This window comes from Zalophus californianus, chromosome 12, assembly GCF_009762305.2.
Source record: "Zalophus californianus isolate mZalCal1 chromosome 12, mZalCal1.pri.v2, whole genome shotgun sequence".
Classification (NCBI taxonomy): Eukaryota; Metazoa; Chordata; class Mammalia; order Carnivora; family Otariidae; genus Zalophus; species Zalophus californianus.
Genome location: NC_045606.1, coordinates 69,393,682 through 69,408,931, shown reverse-complemented (window position 1 = coordinate 69,408,931; position 15,250 = coordinate 69,393,682). Strand labels below are relative to the sequence as shown.

The window sequence follows — 15,250 nt, the reverse complement described above, 5'->3', positions numbered from 1 at the left end:
CTTCTTCTTCACATTCATTTTTCCTAGTCAGTAACATATAATAGTAAGTAGTATAACTGGCTATAACTGATATGATTATCTTCATATATTCTGTAACATCTCTTACAGTTATTGCCAGTTTTCGAGGAACTGTCTCGTATGGCCTGTCATTGGAAATTGGAGATACAGTTCAGATCCTGGAAAAGTGTGATGGTAAGTGGGCTAATGATGATTACTTGAGGTTGTATAACCAACCTCCTCACCATTGGACAGTTCATAATGTTTACAAATTCTGTCCTTCTGTTAATTTCTGGGATTTTTCCAGTGGTCCCAGTGAACCATTTTTGGCAAAGCTTGTTTCTTGCGTATTCAGTGTTTGGCTTATGGAAAGGCATCATTTGCTGTTTTCAAGCTGATATATTTTTCTTAATATTATTTCCTTATAGTCACTAGATGCCACCATAGAAAGCAGTTGAGGCTAGCTACTGTATTTGTGGGAATTCATAACTCAGTGCCAAACTAGAAGGTCTTTCTCAGAATCTCAAGGGTCTACTCGGTCCCCCAGGACAGGAAGAAACAGAGGTCCAAAGCAGAAATGGCTTCTCCAAGGTTAGGTAATCAGACGCCTTGGGGAGGACTCCTGCCAAGGCCAACTCTGCTCTAGTCAGCAGTCTTCTTCCCTGCCACCCCCAAACTTGAACTAAAGTTATTCAATGCATCTGAAATGTTAGTGGAATATATTGTAAGAACTTTATTAATTTATGCAGCATGTAACTCATTAAATCAAATACTTAATATGTTGTCAAATGTTTCCATTCCTGTTCCACAAAACACCCTTAAGCTCTCGTATTTAAAAAGATCCCAGTTGAAATGACTATTTTTTTCCTCGTTAACAAGATGACCACATTTTAAAGCCCTATCAGTATATCCCAAACCACCCATTTTCCTCCTGAAATGTTGTTCTTAATAGGAATTTATAATATGATAACATTCTGTCATGTCAAGATTCATTAAACTGTGTTCCTCCAAACAGAACTCTTATATTTACTTAGAACCTCACATTAAATGGTGGTGATACATGGACATTTCTGTGTACTGTAAATGATATCTTTAAAAATATAATAAGGTCTTTCATACTATTGTCAGATGCATTTTGTCTATTTTTACTTTGTATACAGATGAATATAAAATCTGTTTTGAATTGGTGCATGAAAATGGGCTCCATAACTAATGGAAGCTGTTTTGTAACCTAAAAACCTTTGACAGAGACCTCTCTATGAGACTTTTGCAGTTCTCAAAAAGTTTTGGTTTCTGTTAAAATAATTAAGAATGGATATATTTCTTGGATCTGTCTTTAAGGGATCTTATTAATCCTGAGATAGTTTCTGCTCAATTCATTTTGCTTTCTTCAGACTGACTTTAAAGCTGTTAGTCATGGCATTTTACAATATATCTTATAAGGAACAAACAAATTTTAATATTTATATTTAATACTTATAGAAATTTTATATAAATTATTTTATATAAATATTTAATATTTAAATACAATGTTCAAATATTTCCAATTAATCAAAAAAGTCCAATTCAACAAAATATTTGTTGCATGGTAATTTCTTACCAATAAACAAAATGGTTCCATGAAGAAACTGTAAGTTGAAAATAATACATTTATGGGGGATATTTATTTGCTATACATTTTCACATATATACCTTATACTTGTTTTAAACTATAAAAAGATACAGTCTTCTTTCAGGATAGTGCTGTAAAATACTGATTCAGAGTTGCTTGGAGGTTGAGTCATAGGCATTCTACAGAATGAAAGTTAGGGTGAGCTCAGGCGGTAGGACGTTTTGCTGATAAGAGTACCCATCACTTTTCTTGATGGATGATACCTGATTTCCCTCTTCTTATGCTATCAGACTGATCCTAACCCTAGATGATGGGCTTAAGGATGTGCAAATTTACTCTGTGACTGTTGGCTGAGCCCTACCTATGCTTTGGTGATAGGATCTGGGCCTTGTAGTCAGGCAAAGAGAAATTGGAAACATTAAATCTTGTGCAGATTCTTGAATTTCCCTGAGACATAATGTAGCCTTTTATACAATGTGGAGAAACTATGCTCACATAAATTAACTTGCCCAGAATAAGATAATCTGATAAGTAGAAAAGCCAGAATTTAAGCCCAATATTCTGATTCCAAGCCCTGTACTTCCATTATGCATGTTTCTATTTTTCATATAAATTTCCATTACAATTTCTTAAACAGTTTATTAATAGAACACAAACTAGTAGTCACTTGAGCTATAGTTTCGCCCAATCCAACTCCCATCTTGTTCATACACAGAATATTTATTTATAGGGTAAAATTCCATCAGTAAAGGACAGATTTATTTGTTATCATTTCTTTTCTTTAAAATATTACAGTGGTTTATCAAAATAATGACCATGATTATTTCTCCGCAGGCTGGTACAGAGGATTTGCCTTAAAAAACCCAAATGTCAAGGTAATGAAAAATATTACTCATAGTCATAATTATAGGATTTTTTTAAGTTATTTTATTTTATAATTGAAATTACAGTTGGGACTCTTAGTTGAAATGCCAAATGGCAATACAGATTTTCATAATTTTGGAAATTCCTTTGAACTTGGATTATAGTTAAGACATGCTACTCAAATGATAATCTTATATAGCTCTTGCAGTTTGTACTGAGAAGACCTTAATAAGCTCATTATATATAAACAAAATCTTTTTGAAGTGTTAGTTTAGCAGAGAGTGAAATTAAAATTCAAGCGGGGGAAATAGATATTCCAAAAGAAAAATTGAATAGAGGTATTTAATCTTGGAATTTTCTGTGGTGTCATTTGTAAAAGAGTGGTGTAGAGAAACACGTGGATTTCAGCAGCTTAGTAAGATTCCCTTTTGGGTTTGGGCAGGTGAAACATGGGGAAACCATATTATAAAGATCTCCCTGTTCCTACCATTCCAGACAGAAATTAAGACTCATCCTTTATATGTTCATATACATCCTCAGGAATTACAGTAGGAAGTAGTATGATTTTTGTTTTACCTGTCATTTGTATACTTTATGACTTTGACACTCATCCTTACTATTTATTGTCTGTGTTTGTCTACTGTATTCTAATCTCTCCAACTTTCATCCATACTTCCCACATTCTGTAATATTCTCTTGCATGTCATGTTCATTTCTTGGTTTAATTCTGGCTTTATTAGGATTGTAGATAAGAAATTGTATCATTGCTTACTCTCAGAATGTAATGTAAGTAGTCTAAATTCTTCTGCCTGCCTTTCTGCTTAAATATACCTTTTTCTAGATCATCCAGCTATGTTTAATAACTGTATTTCATTTATTTTTGGTCATTCTAAAGAGAGCCTGAGGAACAAAACAGTGTAAAAATTTAATTTTTTAAGATACTTTAGCCCTCATTTAAAGTTATTTTTGGACATCTGCAAGGCACATGCAAATGTAGCTTCAGTACTTAATTATCCATTTGGAATAATTTTGAAAAAATATATTATGGCTTATTTCTGCCACTCTTCTAACCTCAAGTTCTGACTTTTTCTTATGAATTATAATTACTCTGTTTGTTAATCCTACCATATTGAGTTAAATTTTGAAGAAAAAATATATTTTTTAACGTGTGTCTATTTACTACTGTTGTATGTACAGAATTTGCTTATTAAATTTTATGTTATCCTTGGATCCACAATGGTGATAACATATTCAAATGACATTTGCTTTCCTAAATATTTAATTGAATTTGTCATTTGATGATACATCAAAAATCATTCAGAGGTTGTTATCATTTAATGGACAATAAAACTGATGCTAATTTTTTTTTATGTTGTTTCTTTCAACTTCCCATTTAGAACAAAGGAACAATTTCCTTGCCCTATCTTTTCTCTACAATAAAAAGCTTCAAGCTAGCATGCTGTCTTTTCTTTAATTTTTGTTCCATCAGAATGCAGCCTGGTGATTAATTGCTGCTGTGTTTTCATCAAAGATCTTCCAGGGGCACCTGTGTGGCTCAGTCATTAAGCGTCTGCTTCGGCTCAGGTCATGATCCCAGGGTCCTGGGATCGAGCCCCACATCGGGCTCCCTGCTCTGTGGGAAGCCTGCTTCTCCCTCTCCCACTCCCCCTGCTTGTGTTCCCTCTCTCGCTGTGTCTCTCTGTCAAATAAATAAATAAAATCTTAAAAAAAAAAAAGATCTTCCATAACACATAATATATGTATTGTCTCCCAATTCATAGTGGTATTTTTTTTTTACTGTGTGTGTGTGTGTGTGTGTGTGTGTGTGTGTGTGTGTGTGTGTGTATTTTTTAAAGATTTATTTAGAGAGAGACACAGCGAGAGAGGGAACACAAGCAGAGGGAGTGGGAGAGGGAGAAGCAGGCCTCCTGCAGAGCAGGGAGCCTGATGCAGGGCTTGATCCCAGGACCCTGGGACCATGACCTGAGCCGAAGGCAGATGCCGAACAACTGAGCCACCCCGGTGCCCCTTTTTAGTGTATATTTTAAAATAGACACAACTGTTTTAGGGAGAAGAAAAGGAACAACTACCAAAACAAACAAAAATTAATGCAATATTAAAAAACTATGCAATATTTAAAAAATTCTTCAGTGTAACATGCTTTCTATTCTATGCAGAATTCCTGAAAACTTAAAATTTTTCTCTTTTATAAAGAATATGCTTTTGAGTGAGATTTAGTTTTTTTGATTATATTTATTTTCAAGAATCCCTGAATTTGTAAACTAGTGAATGGTAGGAAATAAAAGGAATGGATGCAGTGCGGTAGAGATGTGTTTTTTCCCTGTTCCTGGAACTGTTACAGTTGTATGACTTGTGAAAGCACCCCTTCCTTACCAGTCACCTGTCACCATAACCTCCTGTTTTCTCCCGCAGGGTATCTTTCCTTCCAGCTACGTTCACTTGAAAAATGCCTGTGTGAAGAACAAAGGGTAAGAAATGAGTTTTATTAATGTGAGAGGATTTTCACAGAACCATTGCTTTTTTGAGAATTTGAAAGGCTTAGTAATCGTCTTGACAAATGAACTACAGGAGATCCTGCCGTTGTCTGTGTGGTTTGATAAAGGTGGATTTCAGTAAGGCAGTTGGTGGAGAAAATGTAATACCCTACGTCTGCATGTGCTGGACTAGAGGAGAACCGAGGGCATCAGAGGTCTCTCGTGGTCCACAGATCATGGAATCAGACTAATCTTAAGCAGGAGGAGTTGGTTCTTTTTGGTTTCCTGCTATATAGAGAAGCATGGCAGCCAGCCCATGGAGTGCTGAGTCATGTCTCAAACCCTAAGAATTTCCGAGATTTACCACTGATTATAAGCAGCCAAGTCTGACTGTTTTTTCCTAATTGGGGATCGTACCGTATCCTTGTGTGACCACTTCACAAAGCCACTCTTGTATTTTAGGGAATGACTTTTCTGTTCTTTGAGCTCATTGATCACCTAAGATTTCTCATACATTTTGGAAGTTTTTCCAGTCTATTTCCAAAAGGACTTGAAGTAGCTGTCAGGATAACAGATCATTCAAATAAAGTATCATAGTATAAAACAGCAGAACTTGCTTATCTAAGTGGTTATCATGAGCAGATCATTCATTATAAGTGGGTCATGGATTTGGACCCAAACCTTCACTGCCAGTGTCACAAGGAATACGCACTGGACCATTGAACGATTGTCGTTTTATGACAGAAGAAACCATGCAGATTCAGCCATAAAAATTACATTTTACTTCAAGTAGAAAAAAAATAGCAGTTTATTTGAATGACTAAAGCACATTTTAAATCATAGTAAATGACATCATCAAACTTGAGTTTTACCAAAAGAGTTCCAAGGATGCTGTTTAAATGGATGATTTTTATATCCATTGTCTATAAAGGCAAAGTATTTATCTTAGTTCATTGAAATAACTTATGCAGGTGGGTGAGAGTCTATGGTATAAATACCCTGAGAGTTACCTATATAGATAAAAGTGTAGGAGATCCTTATACTGTATACACACACACACACACACGTGCTACTTTAAGCAATATTACTATCACTAGCAGTAGCAGTACTAATTATTTAAAATAGTAAATTAAAAACATAATTCTGATATGAATAATTACCACTGCTACTACTGTTTTTAATAAACGTGTGTCCTTTGGGAAGGTTGTGCAGCTGTACCCCACCTAGAAATGAATTAAGTAGAGTTATCAGTCTTTTTGGTGTTTTTCCTACCAGGCTACTCTGACACTGTCCAACTCCCTTCAAGTAAACCAGAAGAAACTCTAGAAAATACTTAGGCCATAGGCTCACTCTTTGTTCCGACCTTTCTGCTCTAGTGATTTGGGCTGGACAGTGTGGAAACCCCAGGGGCTCTACCCTAACCCTTACAGTGTCCACCTGGGTAGACCCGTGCAACCATTTCTCTTTGCGGCTGTTGTCCCAAGACCAGCCCTACCCCATTAACTCTGCAGAGCAAAGGGCCACTCAGCCCCCACCCTACACCCTGAGCAAGGGAAATAGAGGATGCTAGCAAAGATGATGTCAAGCATCATTCCACCCAGTGGAAGTCCTCCCTCTCACAGCAGATTGGGGTGGGTCATTATCAAAATAAGGGCCTTCTTTTATTTATTTATTTTTGTCCTAGGCAGTAACTGGTGTGTGTCTGGTCCCCTTCCTTGAGCCTGAGGAAGTTTAAATAAGGCTAAAGGTGTCTCAAAATTTAGTTGTGTAAGTTTAAGACTTGGTTGGTGGTTCCCCATGTGACACAGGGCATCATGAACATTAAGTAACAGGAGAACGTTGAGGGTAGAACCCAAATTTATTTTTGGGTTCTAAAAAAAATTATTGGAATTGATTGAGACCCTAGATTCTAGGACCATTAACTGGAAGAAAAACTTGACCCTGAGAACATTTGAGAACACATATTACCAGGTGATTGCTTTCCCAAAGAGGAACTTCTTTGGGATTTTGATGTTAACCTCTCTTATTTTAAGATCAGCAGCCTGATGGCCCACTGGGATGAAGTATATCTCAGAATAAGTATATCTTGTATCCTTATACTCTAATAAAGGATATCTACGAATAACTGAACAAAATGTAATTTCAGGGGCCACTGCTTACAACTGCTTGAACGTTGACTTTGGTTTTGATATAATTAAGAGGAAACAACTGCTTTGCCGAAATCGGCGATTTTATAAAGCTTCTTGAAAATTTACGTTTTGGTTGAACAAACCCCAAATCAACTTCTCACAGATTGGATTGCCTTTTTGGTCGTTCCTTGGTCTTCAGAGCATTGTCGGGCTGATGGGGGTCCTTAAATTAAATTATGGTTTATGAACAACGAGGCCACTTCTATAGTGTTTAATTGCTGCTTGAGGTCATGCCACTTTTTAAATGTTAAGTAGGTTGTCGAGTTGTCCTGGAAATTCATTGTTCCCTTCTTGACCTTACATCTGATCATTTTATAATCTCTGTCTCCAAATATTCATCAGTTAAATTGCAACAGCTGCTTCAAAAGCAAAATAAAGGCACTATCATTTGAAAATGTCACACAGACTTCATAAAAGGTTCTGTGTATGTCGCAAGTCATATACTACTGTTTACTTTTATTTCTAGTTTTAAATCCTACTTTTATATTTTCAGCTGTGTTTAAGCTGTAGAAAGAGGGGAAATATTCACAGAGCAAGTATTTTAGCAGCACTCTGAAATGAGGAAATCATGCTCTCTTGGTGAAGATTTTAGTTCTCTTACTTGCTGTCAAGAAGACTTTACAAAAGACAATTATACACCCTTTGGATATAGCATTACAGAAGAACTACAGAGCAGTTATTAGCCTCATGCTAAGAAGTAATTTTCCCTTGATCATCTAGACAACCTGGTTCAGTGTCTAAAATGCTATTACCTTGTACATATTAGATACTGTCCTTGAAAACATACATACTCAAATGTTAAGAAAATAATTCCCATTAAATAGCTGGTAGCATTCTTTTGAGAAGTTGTAGTAATCATAGCCACTTAAGCATTTTAACCTACACACTCACTGAAAAGAATTTGAAAAAAGAAATTCGAGATGAGGAAAAAGGTTGTTGTACGTCAAGGATAGACACGGAGGATAAAGGAAATTCGGGTTTTCTTTTTGTCCATAGCTTCATGTATCTCCTCAATATCAGGACCACTTACATACCTAGGAGGTGTTGGTATGAATGTTCTCCAAGTATAGTATTTCATTTTTAGAGAAGAAACAGGAAGGATATATGACCCTAATCGGAGAGAGGAATATTGCACAATGGATATTCAAACATCTGTGATTGCAAAAGTTTTTAAGTTCAGTGATGCATGCTAACGTTACTAATAGACTAATTGTTTTTCTTGGTCCCATTTATAAATAATAAAAATGAAGTGTTAATAAGATCAAGTGAGTGTTTAATCTGTACCTTGGTGTCTAGATACTTCTAACACGAAGTTAGTTTGGATGTTTGCAGCCATAATATCCTGATCATGGAACAAGTCTGTTACTCCCTGTGAGTCCTATGGTCATAGTGCTTGAAAAGCAAAAGCTATCTCGTAGTTTAGGCAGGCTCAGTGACCTCATGTTGCATAAAGGCTTTTGGGCTTGGGAGGTTAAATCAGTTGTTCTTTAGTGGTCACATTGTGGCTGGAGCAGAAGTCTTCTGATATTGCTGCTTCTCATCACACTCCTCAAACTTGATGTGGATGAAGTGGCTGGTCCTCTTGGTATTGTACTGCCGTGGCCCACATAACATTCCTCACATGGGTCTTTAATCAGATCCTCGTTACTGTCTGCAGAACCCAAAATAACAGGCAGTTTCCTTTCCTAGTTTTGTCTTTCAGAGGATTTCAGAGAAAATTGTTATCTATGATAATTGCATGTGGACTTTGTTTTTCTCTTTTAATTTCACAGACAATTTGAAATGGTTATTCCCACTGAAGACTCTGTTATAACAGAAATGACATCAACATTAAGAGACTGGGGAACCATGTGGAAACAGCTCTATGTGGTAAGTAACTTTTTAACAGCATAATATTTTGGATAGAGAATTGTTTTAAGAAATACTTGAACAGGAGTCAGCATCAACTAATAATTGAGCACTTGCTTTAAGGCACTAGCGGTCCTCCAGAAATCAGAGATACAGAGCCTAATAAGACATAGTCTTGTAATCTGTGTGTCCACTAAGCATGGGCTTTGTAAGTTCTTTTTTGAGCTGCAGGAATGTAAACGATGATTTTTCTGGCATCTCATCAGTTAGAATGATTTACATGGAGCTAGTTAGGGTCAGGCTTTCTGAGTATTTTTAATTTTCAAGGAGAAAGAAATTTATTTTCAGTGCAATTGGAGTATTGGTGGTATTTTAATTTTCTGTAAATGATTCAAATATACTGAAAATGATAGACTTCTTAGGCCAAATGAACAAGAATATTTTAAATATACAAGAGAAAGGAACGTTTCTTAAAAAAAAGGAGGGGGTCAGGTTAATGTTTGGGGAGTAGTTTTTTATGTACTTATTTACCTATTATAACAAATTATACTTATTGAGAGCTTACTATGTCGCAAACCCTGGGGAAGTACTCCATATGCAGTGATTTCATACAATCACTCAAGGAAATGATGACCCCAGCTTACGAATGAGGAACATGGGGCAGAGTGAGGTACTTGCTGTCACCCACGCAGTTGGAAAATGGCTGGGCTGGGATTCTGGTGTGAATCTAGTGGTCTCACTTTGGATCTCTGAATATGCACAAATTTGGGGGTGGTGAAGTTTGGAGGAAGATGAATACTATTTCTCCTTTTATTTTCGAAGACATTTATAGAACAGCTTAATCATTTGAAGGGATGCGTTCAAAATACAAAGGTGTACTTAGCCTGACAAAACGATTTGAAACAGCTTGTCAAAGAGGAAATCCAAATTAGTGAAGGACATTGGCACAGAATGACAGTTTTCGTTGTCTCTTACATATAAAATGCAATAGGATATTTCATTGGGGCAAGAAAATCTTAAAAATAAAACCCTTTTGATGTTGGATTTCTCTGACCATGCCCTCCTGGAGCTGGTGGCTTTAGGACTCACTACTAAAATCCACAAGACAGTCTTAGATGAAATGCCAGGCTGAGCTTTGCTGGAATGAGATAAATGCAAAGTCAAGATAACTGAACTCAAGGGGTCTGTGCTGAGAAGCTACAAAGCAAATGCAGATCTCCTTTTCAGATGTTTGAAAAAAAATTTATATTAGGAAGAATATAAAATCCGAGTCTTGTTTCACTTAAAATAACATTGTGCATAATATTAACATGGAAATGAAACTATTGGAAATGTTCACATCATTGCATCTTAAATACCCAACAGAAGAGTTATAAAAATAATGGCAGTGTAAGTGTCATCCATTAGTTGAGCTAGAGCACCAGCACGTTGCCTTTTATGTGGCAGCTTGTGGGGAATAAAGTTGAATTTCCTCTTGATTCTGCCTTACCTAGCTATTTTTACCTGCTTTTCAGGTTGTGAACATCTCTTCTGGGGACGTACTTGATTGGCTTGAAAATCTATGTGTTGTAAGCTCTAGGAGTAACTTTTCCACCTCCTGATGTCCTGAATAATGGACACAGAGAGAGAATTATTTAAAAGTTCCCCTGGATACTGACATGGTAGTCAGTTATGTTAGGGACAAATATGAAGTTGAACCTGGAGATAACAGATTTTCGACCTTGAGAATGAGGCTGCCTTGGCTGTGTTGGGCCTTCTGGGTTCTCTTCTCTTTATACAGGTGTTTCGAGCCCAGTGTTTTGATTCAAGTTCATCCTTGTTCTTCTCCAATAGTTTCAAGGTGCCTGGCTTCTCCACTGGCGGATGTTTGATGAGGATAATCATATCTTATAAATTGTGAGCAGTTGATGAGATATACTTAGTATAAGTAGAACATTTAGCTTAGAAGCTCATGGTAAATACTTGAGAAATGCTAGTTGCTCTTTTTCATATCATTGGTAAGAGCCTAAATAATGTTCTTTAAAGTATCACTTAATAAAATACCAGTAATATAACCACAAAAAGCTTAGGAGAAATACAGCAGCCATCTTTTATTAAGTACTTCTGTGCAGGCCTTTGCCTGGCTATTTTATAACTTTCTTCCCTGGGGCTCTGCCAAATTGTTTTTATTCTCAAATCTTTAGCAGAGATAACCTATTCAGGGTCTCATGCTAAATGGTAAAGCCTGAGTCTAAAGGTAAATCTGCTGCTTCAAAACCTGTGCTGTTTTCGTTTTGAGGCAAATGAAAACGTACCCGTTCTCCAAAACACTAATACAATTAGTTTTTTGCTATGTTTCCCATATATTGCAGGAACTTACAGATACTGTTTTATTCCAAGGGTTGAATATCGTACCCCTACCCTTTTCATTTAATGTTAAACCAAGAGCATTTTTCATATTTCTAAATAGTCTTCATAACTGTCCAGTGTTTACAGTACGCTTTTTCCAGACTCATCATTTTATGACCAGCTGTGAGCCCAGACCCGATATGTACTACTTTCCCATTAGGAGGGCAGGTTTGCTGGTTAGGGCTACAGAATGTCAGGCTTCCTGCGTCCCCTTCCATAAAAGGAAAGCTGACCAGCTGATTTTCATTTTTATGAAGGATCCAGCTTCCTTCTCATCTTAGCATTCTCTTCAACTTAAGTACTAGAGGTGACATCATGAGAAAAACACAACTGCAAAACACCATCCCCGAGAGCAGGGCTGATGACTTTCACACTGGGATAGTCAGTTAAACAGAGCTGGCTTTCCATTTTGCTGCATAAGATTTGGCTTACTTTATATCTTCCTTATGTAATTTCTTTGACTCTTGTGGACCTTTCCACTGACCACTGACCTCAAGTTTTTCTTGATCTTCCCTTATTGTTTCCTATGACTTAAATAGAATCTACCTCTCAAGATCCACAAAATGACCTCCTATAAATCAAGGTGTCCACTCCTTCTCCAGCTGCTGGGCTACCCAAGGGAGACACAGCGTCTGTGGTTGGGGGCTTATATCCAGTGGAGAGCACAGACCCTGAGCAGTGAATTACCAGAGTATTGCATTACAGTGTGTCTGTAGTGACTCGTATGGGAGCGTATAACATGAGTAGAGTGAGAGGTAATAGAAGAACAAGCTCAATAGAGTGCTTTAAATGTCGCAAGCACAATTATTTGTATCTCAGAGGACAAGGGAGAATGCTTTGCTGTTCAGCCAGCACATTTGTCTCATCTACACAGAACATTAAAACACTCCCAAGTCACCAAGTCTTGATAAAGTAGAAGACATATCATGACTTTTTAAAAATTAAAAAAAAAAATGTGTTCTGACCGAGCGTCTTTCCCCATCACACAGAACTTTCGCTATTTCTGGCAGTTTATCACTGCAGAGGGCTTCAGATGTATGATAATCTCAATCCTTGCATATCACTGTTCATGTCCTCTACTAATATTTTAGTAGAAAGTAAAAGCATAGCTTCTGGTTAAGAAAGATGAAGGGTAGATACTTAGAAATGGCTTTGCCCTCAGTGTCTCTGGGTAAGAGATACAGGCTAGCTTTTGGTGAAGACACAACATTAGTAGAGGGCTTGTTCTGGGCCAAGCCCATAGCAGTAACAGTATTAATAACGGCCCACACTTAGGTGATATTTATTCTAGGTCAGGCATTACTCTCAGTTTTGGTATATTAACTCATCAATCTTGACAGTGACCCTATCAGGTAGTTATTATAATATCCATGCTATAAGAAAATACACACCAAGAGGTTAATAAGTTGCCAAAGGTTTTTTAGCCAGTAAATGGCAGACTTGGAATGCAGATCGCGTAGTCAGGCTCCCAAGTCTGTGTTCCTCATTACAATGCTGTCCTGCTCTCTTCACAAACATTATCTCCAATCCACAAAACAGCCTTATGGGAAGGTAGTACTGTCTGTTTCACAGATGACAGAACTCACTTGCCAAGCCTGTAAAACGAGTCAGTAGCAAAAGCAGGATTTGAAGCTGGGAGTTTAACACATCTTCCTTACATTAAGTCGCCTTGCTTGACGAATTTCACAGGAGAGTATCGAATCTACACGCATATTTAACAAGTAAGAAAGAAAACAGTGTTTGTTCATAGAAGTCTGAATAGTGACCAGATAATAGCAATAGTGAATGAGTTTGAGAGCCCTCTGTGTACCCAGCTTATGATGGGAGATACAGTAAAGCATTAAGACCAACGTGCAAGAAATAATGAGCAAACAGCATTTTCCGTTGAATTGGCCTGAATTATGTGCAGCCACTGTTGAGAGAAGAGAAAAAAGAATGTGGGTGAGAGTTGTCAGGGAAGATTCCTGACAGAGGTGGATTCAGGTGGAGGCTTGAAGACAGTAGAATTGGGACGGAGTTAAAGAGAGGAGGATTTGAGGTGGAAGAGGAGCCCGAGTATGTAAGCAGCAGGTGTGGAGGCGTGGTGAGGACTCTCTGCCGGGGAGTCTGAGAAGTGAAGTTGGATCCTTGGAGAGCAGTGTTGTGAGCCTGGATGAAAGCATATAGAGCAGAGGGTGTATGTGAGAGTGTGAGGGGAGAGGGAGCCGTTAACAGAGAGTCTGCCCACAGAGTGGCAAGCACATGGAGGGAAGCTGGACTTGGCCTTACGTCTCCTGTGTGGTTTCCTCACCACTCACTGTGGGGACTGACCACCGCTTCCACATTTGTGTATTTCCCAGAGAAATGAAGGCGATCTCTTCCACCGGCTGTGGCACATCATGAATGAAATCCTGGATCTGCGGCGGCAGGTGCTGGTGGGCCATCTGACCCACGACCGGATGAAGGATGTGAAGCGTCACATTACTGCCCGCCTGGACTGGGGCAATGAGTGAGTACTGTCCTTCGCATTGGTGGTGGGGGGGGGGGGGGTCCCTGGTGACATATGCTGCATTGGTGTGAGCCAGTGCACGGTAATATCTCCAGAACACAGCAGATGGGGCTTTTGCAGTTTTATCCTTGTGGGGGCTTAGGGGAAGACTATCATTGATGGAGCTGAGAACCGTATCCTCTAGGGTTGGTGAGGGCACCAGGATGTTGTTTGTTCTCTAGTGCCCTGTGAGGTCAGGTAGTGTGCACATGCTCACAGAATATGAAATGTTTACAGGGATCAACCAGATATGGCTTTTGTTCCATAGGTCTTATTTAAAAATAAGCTTTAGGTTTGGCATGTGTATTTGCTTTTAATATATACCCCTTCCGTATCGTGGTAGTATGTCACCAGAGTAATCTGGAGGGAGACACTGATGCTAATACCTCCTATTAAAAGTCTTAAAACAGGTGCACTGGTAGGGCATTCGTTATTGCTCTGATTCCGCCTGTGTGTATGTATTGGCCCCTTTGAGGAGCTGCTTGGGAGAACTCGTAAAAAGCAGACCAAGATTTACTCTTAAATAAAACTGACTAATCTTAAAAATAACCGCCAAGCACTTCTAGTAAATCTCATCACTTATAGCTCTGATCAAGGCTGATATTGTGCTAAGTATGAATGTTAATATGTGGGTGAGAAATTAGAATACGCTTTGACTATAATCCTAGGCTTGTTGCAGGAAGTTAAAAGGTCCCTCAATGTCATGGTCATGTCCTCCCTTCCTTTCCTCTTCCAAATCCCCATTGGCTATTTGGACCTTCAGAGGATCTTAGGGCTACAGAATAAAAGAAAAGCCGGTAGAGAAGGAGAAAATGGCAGGACATACACCACAGATAAATTCACCTCTTATTGAATCTGGAAAAGCCGATTTGAAGCTAGAGCGCTGCTTCCTCTGACTGCAGGAAGTTGCTCTCTCAGAAGCCACTTTTGATTCTGCTGAACATGACATCTTCATATAGGAGCACATGGACCTACCGATACATTTGAAGCCTCATGCTCACCCTGAGTACTTCTGTTATTTTGTTGAGTACGATGCGCCATTCATCCTTTTACAGATGAGCAGTATGGTAGTCCTAAATTATTTACCTCTACAAGATTGATACCTGTGGGGGGAAAGAAAAAACAGCCATAGATGTGGAATGGCAACAGGACATTGGACTAGGAATGCTGCTTTTTTAAGACATGAGGCAAATTCCTGAGCCCTTCTTGACTTCACTTTCTTCACCTGTGGAAGGAGTACATTGAACTAGAGGAGGTCCCTGGACCCTTTCGGCTCCAGGGCAGTAGGAGTCCAACAGCATTTCCTGAGGAAGAAAACGTGGCAGCCATT

The 15,250-nt window shown here is 38.2% G+C and overlaps 1 protein-coding gene across 10 annotated transcripts in view; it reads left to right on the top strand.

Annotated features, from left to right (window-relative positions):
- The window catches only part of DOCK4 (dedicator of cytokinesis 4), a 428,555-nt gene that overhangs the window by 191,787 nt on the left and 221,518 nt on the right, over positions 1 to 15,250 (top strand). For all 10 annotated transcript variants that reach the window (XM_027573302.2, XM_027573297.2, XM_027573299.2 and 7 more), the window contains exons 2-6: positions 109 to 192; positions 2,444 to 2,484; positions 4,907 to 4,962; positions 8,930 to 9,026; positions 13,733 to 13,881. In XM_027573302.2, coding sequence (XP_027429103.1) covers positions 109 to 192; positions 2,444 to 2,484; positions 4,907 to 4,962; positions 8,930 to 9,026; positions 13,733 to 13,881 — 427 coding nt within the window. The remainder of the gene's footprint in view (positions 1 to 108; positions 193 to 2,443; positions 2,485 to 4,906; positions 4,963 to 8,929; positions 9,027 to 13,732; positions 13,882 to 15,250) is intronic.